Raw genomic sequence first — 13,320 nt, forward strand, 5'->3', positions numbered from 1 at the left:
GGTCAGCACACAGCTGTGGCATTTGTGCTATGTACTTGAAATTAGCATGACCAAATATTCTGTGCATCAGGTGTACACATTGGTCATGATATGGAGTGTTGCCAACTGCAGCTTTGCAGCTTGGCTTCCTTGCATTTTGCACAATGTACAAGGAGTCTTTTAAAGTACCAGTAGCACACAATTTCCCATTTTTACGTATCTCACAACCAGTTTTCTTAAATGTTATGACATACCCTGTTGCAGCCAATTGTGCCACAGATAAAAGGTTTGACTGTAGATTTGGCACATACAACACACCTTTTACAGTTTCTCCCAAGCAGGATAAATACAAGTCACCTTGTCCCATAATTTTGGTTGCAGACCCATCAGCCAAAGATACACTTTGTCTGTCTGTTTTAGACAGTGACACAGAAGAGCTTTTACAATTACATAAATGACAATTGGCCCCAAAATCTAACACCCATACATCAGAATTACCCTTCTCAGCAACCTGTGCAATTTGGGTTGTCTGAAGAGCCTTCTTCTGTGTTGCCCTTGTGTTCTTCTTCTCTGTCTTTCTACTCTTGGGTCTCAAGGCACAGTCTTTCTGCAAATGTCCAGCTGAACCACAAGTGAAGCATCGCTGGCTGGCTAGCACTGTGGCCTCAGCTTCCTTTCCCTTCGTTTCCCTTGTTTTCTGGTACTGCAGCTTTCCAGAAGAGATGGGGGGGAATCTTTCCTCTCTCTTCTCCCATTCAGCGAGTAAGCGCTGTGTAACATACGATGGGGTGAGGTCTGCTTCAGGCATAGCCTCCAGGGTACAAATCAGCATGTCCCACATTTCATTCAATGAGGACAGCAGTATATATGATTTTGTGAGGGGTGTAAATTCCATTCCTCTCTCCTGCAACTCAACAAACAGCTGCTGAATATGATGCAGGTGCTCAGGAAGGCTTTCTCCTTCTGCAAGGTAGGCTCTGTACAGCTTTTTCGTCAGAGTAACTTTACTCCCTGCTGTTGCCTTTACATATAAGTCTCTCAAAGCGTCCCAAAGTTGCTTTGCAGACTGCACGCCTCGCACGTGGACTAGCTGATTGTCCTCAACTCCCAAGATAATGGTGGCTCTAGCCCGCTCATCCTGTCTCAGCCATTCAGCACTGGGATTTTGGGGGGTTTGCTCACCAGTTGGCAGCCAAAGATTCTCTCTGTGAAGATACATTTCCATCTTCAGGGCCCAATTCAAATAGTTGGTCTCTGATAGGCGCTCCAGAGGCATCACTGAGGGCTGGGAGGTAGCCATGGCTTCTTCCTTCTTTTGCAAGTCACCTCAGCTGGCTTCTTTGTCCTGCAGACCAGCAGTTGCTGGAAAATCTCCAGGCGGCTCCAAAGAAAAATCTTCACAGGTCTTTGTTACCTGCCTTTAAATGTGCATGAGGTGTGGAGCTGATCTCTCTGCTCTCTCTGGACTGGGCCCATAACCTGTCAGAGTGCTGGAAAGTGTTTGGCCCAAGAGATCAGAAAAATCACACACCAGGCATTTCTATAAAAAATAAATAAATTTATTTATTTTATTATTCTTAAATAAATTTATTTACAGAAAGCACAAAAACTTATTTTACAAGCTGTGCATTCACACGCGCTCAGAGAGGACCGAGCTGAGAGGCTGCAAAAGCAAAACTAAACAAGCCCAGGCAAGCTGCCCTCTCCCAGGCAATGCAGCTATTAACACCCAAACTGAGGACAATTAAGTTTGACCTCTTTACCCTGCCGATACTTAAGGAAGTACTCAATTACCATGGTAACCTAGTGGCTTGGTCCGGGCAAAAACAAATGCCAACAATCCTGGTCCCTCCATTTCATTCTTCAGTTCCCACCTATTTTTTGGTGTGGGACCCCATGCAGCTGATAACTGTGCTTCCTTCCCCACTACACAGCTTTTTTCTCATTTTCAGATTGACTTCTAATATGTCATGGTGTTGATTGAAGGAAAATGGGTTACAGGCAATGAGAGGAGCTAGAAAACTTTATTTTGGCACCTTTAAAAAAAAAGTAGCCAGAATGAATTCTGAACTTTAAAAGGTTAATTTCAGTGAATTTAGTGGAATAAATTTCTCTGCCTCTTCTATAAATTATTTTTGTAAAATAGGTCACATAAGTGGCTTACTGCATAGGGTTGTTATGTGGACATTTTGTTTGTTAGGGATATGAGAAAGTAATCATCATTGGTCCCTTCCAAAAATAACAATTCCCTCTTATTTATTTAACTTGTTTTCTAGATAATGCCACACAATATATCTTTTTGATTGCATCTGGTTATCATTATAAATATATGAAAATAATAACTCTTTTATATGCATATTAATCTTGTGCTAGATGGGAATCAACAGACTTTCTAGAATCAAATATTAGTTAAAACCTGAATTTGCATACACTTGGTGCTTTGTTCTTACTAGCTGATAATCACTGTTTTGCTATGATACATTATGGTTTACTAATAGTGGGATAGAAAATGTGCTTAAAGCCCCTTTAAATCATGGTTAACCACACAAGTTAGTATGAATACAGTAATAGGTATAGCTTAAAATGCTGTTATGCTCACACATTTATTGTCTATATTTTCTATTCCTTGAATATCCCTAGTATCCAAGAATACTTCCTGTAGTAACACCCCGTTTTGGACTATCTTGTACAGAGGAGTTACTTAGTAGCCTTGGTAACCTGGCAAAGGCTCATGATATTCATATACAGGTAAATCTTTTCTTATTGTATTTACTGAAATTTCATTCACCCAACATAGTACTGATAGGTTGAAAGAAAAAGCCTGTTTAGTTTACCAGCCCTGATCCATGATTTTCAGTCATGACAGATGTGGAAAAGTACAATTTCCTTCAGGGTCATAGGATCAGCTTCAGAAAGAATAATCCTTTTTGCTGAAGGCAGCACATATTCTGATATAACCAAGAGAGATTTGGTAGTTAGCTCTCTGAGTGTGCCCTATTTTTCCTATACAGCTTCACTGATGAAACACTAAATTTTGCATTTAGAATTTCATATTTCAACACATTTTTATGAGTCTGAGCCATAAAATATTATTTCCCTGTCTTAATGTAGAAATATCCTTAAATGAAGAAGAGAGCTATTCTTTATTATTATTTCACTAAATAATAAATATGCTATGGTTAATTACTTACTGCTTTTGTGATGAATTTTTGCCAGGACTCAACTCTCTAATAGTCTTTTAGATCGTTACATAGTTTTTAACTGTCGTCATGCTGTACACTGCTCAGAGTCACGTTTTTGTGAGATGGGTAGCTATATAAATATGCCAAATAAATTAATATTTTGAATAGGCTTTGTCTTACTAGAATGCTTATGCGCTCTCTCTCTCTCATTTTACTGAAAATTTTTAAACACAAGAATAAGACTAATACAAATTAAAACAGAGCAAAAAAGGAAAGAGAAAAAGGAAAAAATTAAAGAAAAAACTACAAGTGCAAAAAGAAAATAGAAAAACAGAAAAGAAAAAGGTATACAGTAGTGGCTTCCAATCTTCTTTACAGCAGGTACTTATTTGCAAGTACAATTATAAACTGACCTTTCTCTCTAAAGTTACATCATGACTCTCTTCTTTCTATAGTCTATCCTATCTAATCATCAAAACCATAAATCATAGGTTTATTTTTTCTTTTTTATGCAAAAATTCCATAAGAGGTTTCTGATCACAAATAAACATAGATACAGACATTTCTATAATCAAACAAGTCAGTTTGGCCCTTCCTTCCTTCCTCCCTCCCTCTATATTTATCGTAATTTATAATGCTATGTGAGATTTTCAATGCATTTACACAAGGATTCCTTCATACTGCTGAAGCATAACTCTTTTGCTTTCAGCTATGACAATTTTTTTTAAAAAAGATCTCCATCAGCAGACTCCTATCTGACTGGTATAACTATTAAAAATCTCTTTGGTATGTACTTCTGTTCAGCAGGCTTATTGTCTGTATAATACAGATAAGCAGAAAGATCTTGCTGCAAGTGTCCTTTATTTCTAGTATACATGCTACTGCCTACATTAGTAGGGGTGGCATGAATCTATTTATATATTTGAAGACCATTAAGCTGGCCTTTTTATTATTTATTTATTTATTTATTTATTTATATTGCTCTTTAATTAATAACATAAAAAGAAAAAGAGCAAAACACAAAGATAATAATGCTGGAGATAGATACACTGTCAAGGGGGGGGGGGGGATGAAAACTGCTTTAACAAAAAAGTGAAAGAAATACAACAAAGAAAAACCCCATAGTATGATATGTCATTATCGTATTAAACAGTTGCAATTCTGTATATACTTGTCTAATGCAAATATTGTTCAAGTATGGATATATTTCTAATACATTTATATGGCTGTCATTTTTTTAACCTACTGCGTTTTGTATAAATGCGTCCCATATTTCATTATACTTGTCCACACAAAGTCTAGGTCTGTAGGCAATCCGCTCATAAGTGGCAAGTGCAACCAGGTCTCCAATCCATTGAATAAATGGGGCCATACATTTATCTTTCCAGTGCTGCAGTATCAGTCTGATGTCTGTAAGCTGGCCTTGAAATCGGCATAATAGGTAACTTCAGAAAACGATTGTGATGCTAGATACCATTGTGATGGTCCTCGTCCTTGCTTTTCCATTAGCCTATCTAGAATATAATTCAAGAACTGTTTCAACAGCAGTCCGATGAGTCAAGCAGCCCCTGACATTTCTTTTGAGAAAAATGAATCACAGTGAATTGCTATTATCTAAACATTTAACTTGCTGAGAAATGAAAGTCAATTACTGCTATTAGATTGTGCTTCATATAGCTTTTGAATTTGCACTGTTACGCTTCATTTGGGTTGGGTGTGTCGGAAATGGAGTTATTAATTATTAGTCCTTTACTTGTGTTCATGCAACGGAACATGAGGGAACTTCAAGGGATAGAATTCAGTATTCACTGGGTGGTTCTTTGAGGAAAAGATAATCTAGTCTTTGAAACAAAGGCTCATTATTTAGTATGAAGCAAGTTGCTACAGTATCTTCACTTTGTAATTGTATTCTCTCTTGCGGGATGGGGACTCACGTACAGAAGCCAGCGCAGCAGTGCAGGATGCTCTGCAAAGGCAAACACAATTTTCAGTGTTTTTTGAAGGAAGGACAAGACACAAATAAAAATAATCCTTGGGCACTACTCAGTCTAAGCTGTGCATTCTATCCTAAAAAAAAAACCAGATAGAATATTGGAACAGCACAATTACGTTTTATTAATGAAATCTGTTTATCTGATTTAATAGTAACCCCACATCTCACAGTTTTAAATGGCTATCCTGTTTGGTCATGGGGTAAGAATCTGCCATTCTGAAAATATGCAAAGAAGCTAAGTAAGAAATAAACGTGAAACCAATGGTTCAAGAAAGCTATTGCTATGACGGCACACAGGGTCCTGGATGGCACACAGGGTCCTGTTGTTATAATCCTGCACACCTTAAATTACAAATCACTGCATTTCAGTCTTCATTTGTTTCTATCTTTAATTACAATGTGTAGCACTTTTCCTTTATAAAGTACTATTCATGATTTTCAACTGTTATTTTCCTAAATCATCAGGTACTACAAAATAAAATGACTTCTTGCTGAGCTAGTTCAACTCTGTTTTCCATTATTAAGTTAGATCAGAAATACTGAGGTGTACATGTTTTTGAAAACTGCGTGGAAGAAAATATTTCAAAACTTGAATAAGCACAGCACCAATCTCTTATGTGTTAAAGCAGCCCAACATTATTCAGGCTTCTTCTATGCTGCCTGTACCATAATGCAACATTATGTATCTCTTTTTAAAATACTGAAGTTCTGTTCTCAGCTAGGAAGGAAGATTCATTTCCATCAACTCTTTCTTCATATTAAACTCTTAAAATTCAGTATTCCAACTTTTCAAAATGTGTTCTAGATTAGGCAGCTGTTCTTCATGCCATGCCATGCCCTGAGCCTTTACCTTTACCTCATGCATTTTTGTAAGGGTTTTAAAATCTGTTAAGGCAAAATGTTTTTCTTCTCTTTTCAAACTCTTTTTGTTTTGTTTTTTGCATTTTTTGTCTGAAAAAGCTATTGATCTCTCAAATAATAATTTAATTTACTATAAAACCATCAATAGTACTTGACACGGTATGAAGTTTTATAAATACTGTTTTTGTTTAACAATGTAGCTTTGTGAATGCTTTAGATTGAATAGCTTCTATTACACACTTGTTTGGATCAGGACTTTTCGTAATGTTGCCTAAAGGAGGCTTATGTGAAATACTGACCATTGTCTCTGTGTTTCTTCCCCCACCTTACAGAGCCACATAAGTGAGTCTAAAGGGGAGCTCAGACTTATAGAAAGCAGGTTTCCTCATTATCAACATTATACAGAGTTATATGATAAAAATAAGCTTCTTACAAACAAGGTTTGTTATTTTTATTGGTCATGAAAATATCTGAGAAAATGTTGCTTTTTTGTCTGAGTACTGCTGAAATAGAATAAATGTTGATCAATCTTGTAATTAACAAAATGGGCACTGTTCAGTATTCTGAGTTATGATGCATGCAGGCAAAAGCAAACATACTTGTTTATATATTTAATAATTTGTATGTCATTTTTCCCCTTAAATGAAACTCAAAATGACATCCCTGTTGAGACCAGCTTAGCATTGGTGATATGACCATCATGTTCCCATAGGGCATATCCTGATATCGAAACCTATTTATCTCATCATTTTTATAAAGACTTCTTAAAACTTGTGATAAAATATTTCTGTTAGAATAACAAACTTTTTAAAAAAAATGAAATGCTTATGTCAAGAAACTATTTACCACTCAACTCTGGGTTGCAAAAGTCCAGATGACTACTAGGTAGCAGTAAAGGGATATAGAAAGTTCTAACTCTTTGGTGGTACACATTTTCACCCAGATATGATACGCATACCCATACTATAATTTATTTGATTCACTATGAACTACCAAAAAACTTTGGTAGTTGGCTGTCGGGTAGTTGGATATATATAAAATATATAGTTCTGTACTTTGCTTGTATTGAGTTCATTTATATTTAACTGGCAAGGGAGATAGCTTGATAACTCACAAGATTTTAAGTGTTTTATATATTTCAGCTACTATTTATATATTTCAGCTACTATTTACAAAAATATATTTGAAATACATATTAGTCTATTTTAGAATATTTGAATAATTAATGGATGCTGTCTCTTTTTTTCCCCTGCCCATAGTTTTTTTTTCTTGTAATCTAGTCTTGTTCTGTTATGCTAAGTCCACAACTTTAAAACTGTAACTCCTCCCAGTTTTCACATGCTATTATAACAACTGCACAAAAATTCCCAATATACTAACAGCACATTCATGCTTACTTATTCAGAAGGAAGTTCACTGAGCTCATTGTGTATTACCACCATAGAAATAAGCAGTGGTTGTTGGGTTGTACTGTAAGCCCTACTAAGCTGAATTTTTATTTACTTTATCTGCCAATGTGAACTTCTGAAGGAGAAGAAATATAAACAGTATTAAGTATTAGCATCTTACTAGTAACGCAAAATGGGAGTTCACTTTAATTGGCATTCAGCAAGGAATTGGAAGACTGAAATTTTTACAAATAAGCTTTAGCAATGTGCGGTGCATTGCAGGCTATCACTTTAGTGATTTTCACAAGAGATGCTAAAATTATTTTAGAACCTGAACTGTCAAGATAATAATAATTCAAAAAGTAAAAGTAATATCACTATTATTTACTTTTAGACTATAATGGCTCATGGCTGCTATCTTTCTGATGAAGAGCTGGAACTTTTTAAGCTTAGAGGAGCTGGCATTGTACATTGTCCTAATTCAAACATATCGTGAGTAATATAGCATCACAAAGTTATTACACTTTCAAGAACTGGGTTTCTGATCAACTTCAGCTTCCCCAACTTGGTGGTCTTCAAAATGTTGGGCTACATATTGTATTATTCTCACCCTCCTAGATAAGGAAGATAAAACTGGAGAGCACAAATTTGTGGTAGGTTGCTTTATAAAATGTCAATCATGGGTTAAATGCTGAAAGCATCCTATTACCAGGTTTTTCATATATGAATCTTGGGTGCCCTAAAGTGGCTTGATTTTCCTTTTTCTTTTTTACAACCTAGCTCCTGTGTCTTTTAACAACCTGAGCAAGAAACTTAAGGTGAACTCATCAACTCCATCAGATACTTTCTGGTTGTTTCCTTCCTCTTGATCCATTCACTCTTCTTTCACATATTTGTATACCAGAAATGTCCAATCTGTATGCTTGGATTTTATTGATTTTATGGCCAGATTTAAATACCAGGGTTGTACATATTTCAAAAATGATTCAGAAAACTTTTCATTCTTCTATTTCCAATCTAGATTAAAGAGTGGGCTTTTAAACACAAGGAAGATTTTGAACCACAATGTGAAACTTGGATTAGGCACAGGTTAGTGATTTATTATGTAAATGTTTACTTTCAGGTACTGTTTTAAAAGATTAAAAAGGAGATAAGCCACATACATATGCTCAATCAATCAATATTTTATTAGGTCACAGAACAGAATTACAAATAAAATACTAATTTGTACAAATACAAATAAAAATGCATTAAAATTAAATAAATCAAAACATTAATGGGGGGATCATCAGTGGGCAATCAAAGTCTGCCTAATTTTACAGACAGTATAACAAAATTTTGCTATGTTCAAAGAAACTGAATCATACTGATCAGATAGCAACAACTGTACATAAAAAAAGATCAGAATTTCCCTGGTATTTTATCAAATAGGTGTTGGAAGTTCTGGCAAATCCAGCATGCCTCATTTGCATGTGAATTAACATGTAAATTAAGTTGTCCCACAATGCAACTCTGAGGAAGCTGTTTGTTGCCACTCCCACCTCCTCTTTCTCCACCAGATGCAAGCACATGGATGTGTGCTGCTCTCCTCCATTCTGGGCACCATGTGATGGGCCTGGAATTCCCCTTTCTTCCATGCAGCTCTTGGCAGCTGTAGGGCTGAGAGTTTAGGGCGAAACTAAGTATTTAGAAAGGAAAGAAGAACAAAGGAACTTCATCTTTTCCACCAAGATGGATGTAGCAGAACAACAAAGAAATAAAGTCAGAAAGATTCTTTTACTTCTTAACCTAATATGTCTAAGCGTGTGATTCTTTATGCTTGGGAGGGTTGACTGCGTAAGAGCAATAACGATGTTTCTCTGGCATGCTCATTGAAGCTATTTTAACATAATTCTTTTTCTGTGCCGGCTTCTCAGTTGTGTTATAAGCTCTGCTCCATTTTAGTGGTTCTAGTAGGCCACTAAATTTGGCTTCATTAGGGAGTTATAAAATGGATCCGTTAGTCCTTATAGAAGTTACAGTATAGCAGGACATGAGCTGTAGTTTCAATAGCCCCTTGTCCACAGGGGAACAATCTCAGCTTATATTGAACTTTTTGTATTGGCCCTCCAAAACTCCTATGGGAAGAACATTGCAATGTGCTAGAGTTAATGCCCTTCTGAATTTGGAGACAGTTATATAATTTAAGTATCTCACCAGTTTATAAAAATGGGCTTGACTGCTCAGGAAAATGTTCTTAGGTAGAGCAGACTGGTCCTGTTGGACTTCCAGACCTTTGATACGTGGTTTAAACGCACTAAGTGCATGCTCATAGCCCATTATTAGAAACACCTCCTGGAGAAGCCAAGATGTTGCAGTTTTTGGTGAAATAGTCCTGAACCATACTGATTTATAGTTGTCCTCAATAAGGAAAGAACTCAAACCTGTGGGAAAGAACAGTAATTTCAGCCAATGTGCTATAATACAAGTCCAGGCACCTGTTTCGACTTTAGACAATGCGGCCTTCCTCCTTAATACTACATTTGGAATGCAGGGAGCTACCTGGAATATATCCCTTAGGAATTTGGATTGAACCCTTTCCAGAGGAGTAAAGGAAGGGTAAGGTCCTAGCTGGGCACCAAAGAGTAGTTGTATATATTCACCCAAGCCTTAGCTGAATATAGCTTCAGTGCTGCTGGGATATGCTGTGCTCCTCTGGTAAAATGAAAGGATTGAATTGCAGCCACTGTTTTTTGAGCATTTTGTATAGCATAGTTTTGGTGTGCACTGCATTTAGTGGAGCCATGGAAAACCATGCCCAAGTATTTAAAGGATTTTACTTCTTCAATATTCTGGCCATTTATCCTTCAGGCATGCAGTTTAGGTCTCTCTGCAAAGATCAAAATCTTAGTTTTGCTATAGTTAATTTCAAGTGCTTCCTCAGAGCAGTAACTGGCCAGAGCATTCAAGGCTCGTTTAAGTCCAGTTAGGGTTTGTGATAGAAGTACTCTGTTGTCTGCATACAGCAAAGTTGCAGTATGTCTATTTACTAGTTTTGGAGGGTGATGTTCTAATTGGTTTATTAGAGTGGATTTATATATAGATTAAACAACAGAGGAGCTAAAATACATCCCTGCCTCACTCCTCTGTGAGTTGGAATCTCATTAGTGTGGTGGCCTTGCATACCACATCAAACTTGGATTCTAGAGTTCTTAAAGAGATTATGCAGAAGCAATGGTAACCGTCTATCGATGATGGTGTGCAGGAGCTTAGTCCAAAGCCTTGATCTGGGAACTAGATCAAATGTGGACCTAAAATCAATGAATGTGGTATATAGTGTTGAGCCTGTTTTAGATGTTTATTTTTTGGCCAGATGTTGAAGTATAAGGGCACGTCCATAGACAGAATGTCCGGACCGAAGCCCGCTTGCTAGTCTGCCAATATATACTCTAAATCAATCAACTAGTTTGTTGTATAAGTGTCTGGCATAGAGCTTGCTTATTACACTTAGCAGGCTAATAGGCCTATAACTAGCAGCCACATATCAGGAGTCCTTTTTGTAGATGGGCTCTGGAATTTGTGCAGTGCAACTGATATAAGTAAACAGGGAAGCAAGAACAGGGGTCCACTATTCCAAAATATTGCATAGTATTTTGGGCGTAATAAAGTCATTGCCTGGAGTTTTGCCAGGCTTTAGCTGATTTATGAGCATCTTTATTTCAGCATTTGTGATTGGAGCCTAATTAGTGAGCAGGTTAGCATTAAGATCTAAGTCAAATTTAGGAGCCTCTTCTTGTGAATATAATGCTCTAAAGTGGTCCTCCCACACAGATGAAGGTAAAAGGTGAGGAAGTGAAAGGGGCCTGTCAATTGGATGGGAAGCTGTCAGGTGCTAGAACAGAGTGGAGTTTCTGGCTTGGGATGCTGTTATCAATTGCTGCCAGGAAGCCCTAGTGAATTCTCTTTTCTTGTTTTGTAGAAGATGTTTGTACTGTTTCTTCAGGAGCATAAACCCTTGGATGGAATGCTCAGCTGGGTTCTCTTTATATAACTTAAATTCCCTGATCAGTTCACTCTTGGCCCTGAAACATTCTGTATCAAACCAGAGCTGAGAGGGATAAGTCCTGCCCCCTTGTTTTTTTCCTCTTCCTTGATATCTGGGTGGAGAGCACTGACTAGAGTAACTGAATCAGTTGGGTGAATGCCTGCAAAGGAGAATTTCCAGACCTTTTTCCAATTATGGTAGTATAGAATTGCTGTGCTGCTTCAGACAGAAGCAGCTGAGAAATTTGCTCGCTAAGTTGCTGAGTCCATTTGACATGGGCCAGCCCCAGCTCTAAATCTGGTTCCAACATTGGAGCGGGTTGTTTCCATAACGCAATTGTCAACTACTTTTATAACTGTAATACCTGGAAGATGATCACTATCAGGTTGATTATCTAGATAAAATTTTTGTACAGACGTAATCAAATTCCCTTCAGCAAAGGAACGTTACCTTGTCGTGGTGCTGGAGCTTGAGCACCTCAATGATGCCATGAGCTAAACCGTGAAGGGCCACCCAAGACAGGAAGGTCATGACAGAGAGGTCAGACTAAATGCGATCCCTGGGGAAGGTAATGGCAACCCACCCCAGTATTCTTGCCGTGAAAACTCAATGGATCAGTACAACCAGAGATATGTCGCTATACCATCGGAAGATGAGACCCCCAGGTTGGAAGGTGGTCAAAATGCTACTGGGGAGAAACAGAGGATGAGTTCAACTAGCCCCAGACGTGATGACGCAGCTAGCTCAAAGCCGAAAGGACGGCTAGCGGCCGACGGTGCTGGTGGTGAACGGCGAATCCGATGTTCTAAGGATCAACACACCATTGAAATCTGGAATGTAAGATCTATGAGCCAGGGCAAATTGGATGTGGTTATTGGTGAGATGTCAAGATTAAAGATAGACATTTTGGGCGTCAGTGAACTGAAATGGACTGGAATGGGCCACTTCACATCAGATGACCACCAGATCTACTACTGTGGACAAGAGGACCACAGAAGAAATGGAGTAGCCTTCATAATTAATAGTCAAGTGGCTAAAGCAGTGCTTGGATACAATCCAAAAAACGATAGAATGATCTCAATTCGAATTCAGGGCAAGCCATCTAACATCACAGTGATCCAAATATACACCCCAACCACAGATGCTGAAGAAGCTGAAGTAGAGCAGTTCTATGAGGATCTGCAGCACCAACTGGACAACACGCCTAAAAGAGATGTTATTTTTATCATGGGAGACTGGAATGCTAAGGTGGGCAGTCAAATGACACCTGGAATTACAGGTAAGCATGGCCTGGGAGAACAAAACGAAGCAGGACATAGGCTGATAGAGTTTTGCCAAGACAACACACTCTGCATAACAAATACTCTCTTCCAACAACCTAAGAGACAGTTTTATACATGGACTTCACCAGATGGACAACACCAAAATCAGATCGACTACATCCTTTGCAGCCAAAGGTGGCGGACATCTATACAGTTGGAAAAAACAAGACCTGGAGCTGACTGTAGTTCAGATCACGAACTTCTTATTGCACAATTTAGGATCAGACTAAAGAGATTAGGGAAGACCCACAGATCAGCTAGATATGAGCTCACTAATATTCCTAAGGAATATGCAGTGGAGGTGAAGAATCGATTTAAGGGACTGGACTTAGTAGAAAGGGTCCCGGAAGAACTATGGACAGAAGTGAGCAACGTTGTTCAGGAGGCAGCAACAAAATACATCCCAAAGAAAGAGAAAACCAAGAAGGCAAAATCGCTGTTTGCTGAGACACTAGAAGTAGCCCAAGAAAGAAGGAAAGCAAAAGGCAACAGTGATAGGGGGAGATATGCCCAACTAAATGCAAAATTCCAGAGGTTAGCCAGAAGAGATAAAGAATTATTTTTGAACAAG

The 13,320-nt window shown here is 37.9% G+C and overlaps 1 protein-coding gene and 1 long non-coding RNA gene across 2 annotated transcripts in view; both read left to right on the forward strand.

Moving 5' to 3' along the window:
- The window catches only part of LOC134491405 (uncharacterized), a 771,213-nt gene that overhangs the window by 539,418 nt on the left and 218,475 nt on the right, over positions 1–13,320 (forward strand). The window lies entirely within an intron of this gene.
- Positions 1–13,320, forward strand: part of GDA (guanine deaminase) — a 62,460-nt gene that overhangs the window by 32,781 nt on the left and 16,359 nt on the right. Inside the window, exons 7-10 of the mRNA XM_063295129.1 lie at positions 2,620–2,727; positions 6,348–6,455; positions 7,798–7,895; positions 8,425–8,492. Coding sequence (XP_063151199.1) covers positions 2,620–2,727; positions 6,348–6,455; positions 7,798–7,895; positions 8,425–8,492 — 382 coding nt within the window. The remainder of the gene's footprint in view (positions 1–2,619; positions 2,728–6,347; positions 6,456–7,797; positions 7,896–8,424; positions 8,493–13,320) is intronic.

This window comes from Candoia aspera, chromosome 2, assembly GCF_035149785.1.
Source record: "Candoia aspera isolate rCanAsp1 chromosome 2, rCanAsp1.hap2, whole genome shotgun sequence".
Lineage (NCBI taxonomy): Eukaryota > Metazoa > Chordata > Lepidosauria > Squamata > Boidae > Candoia > Candoia aspera.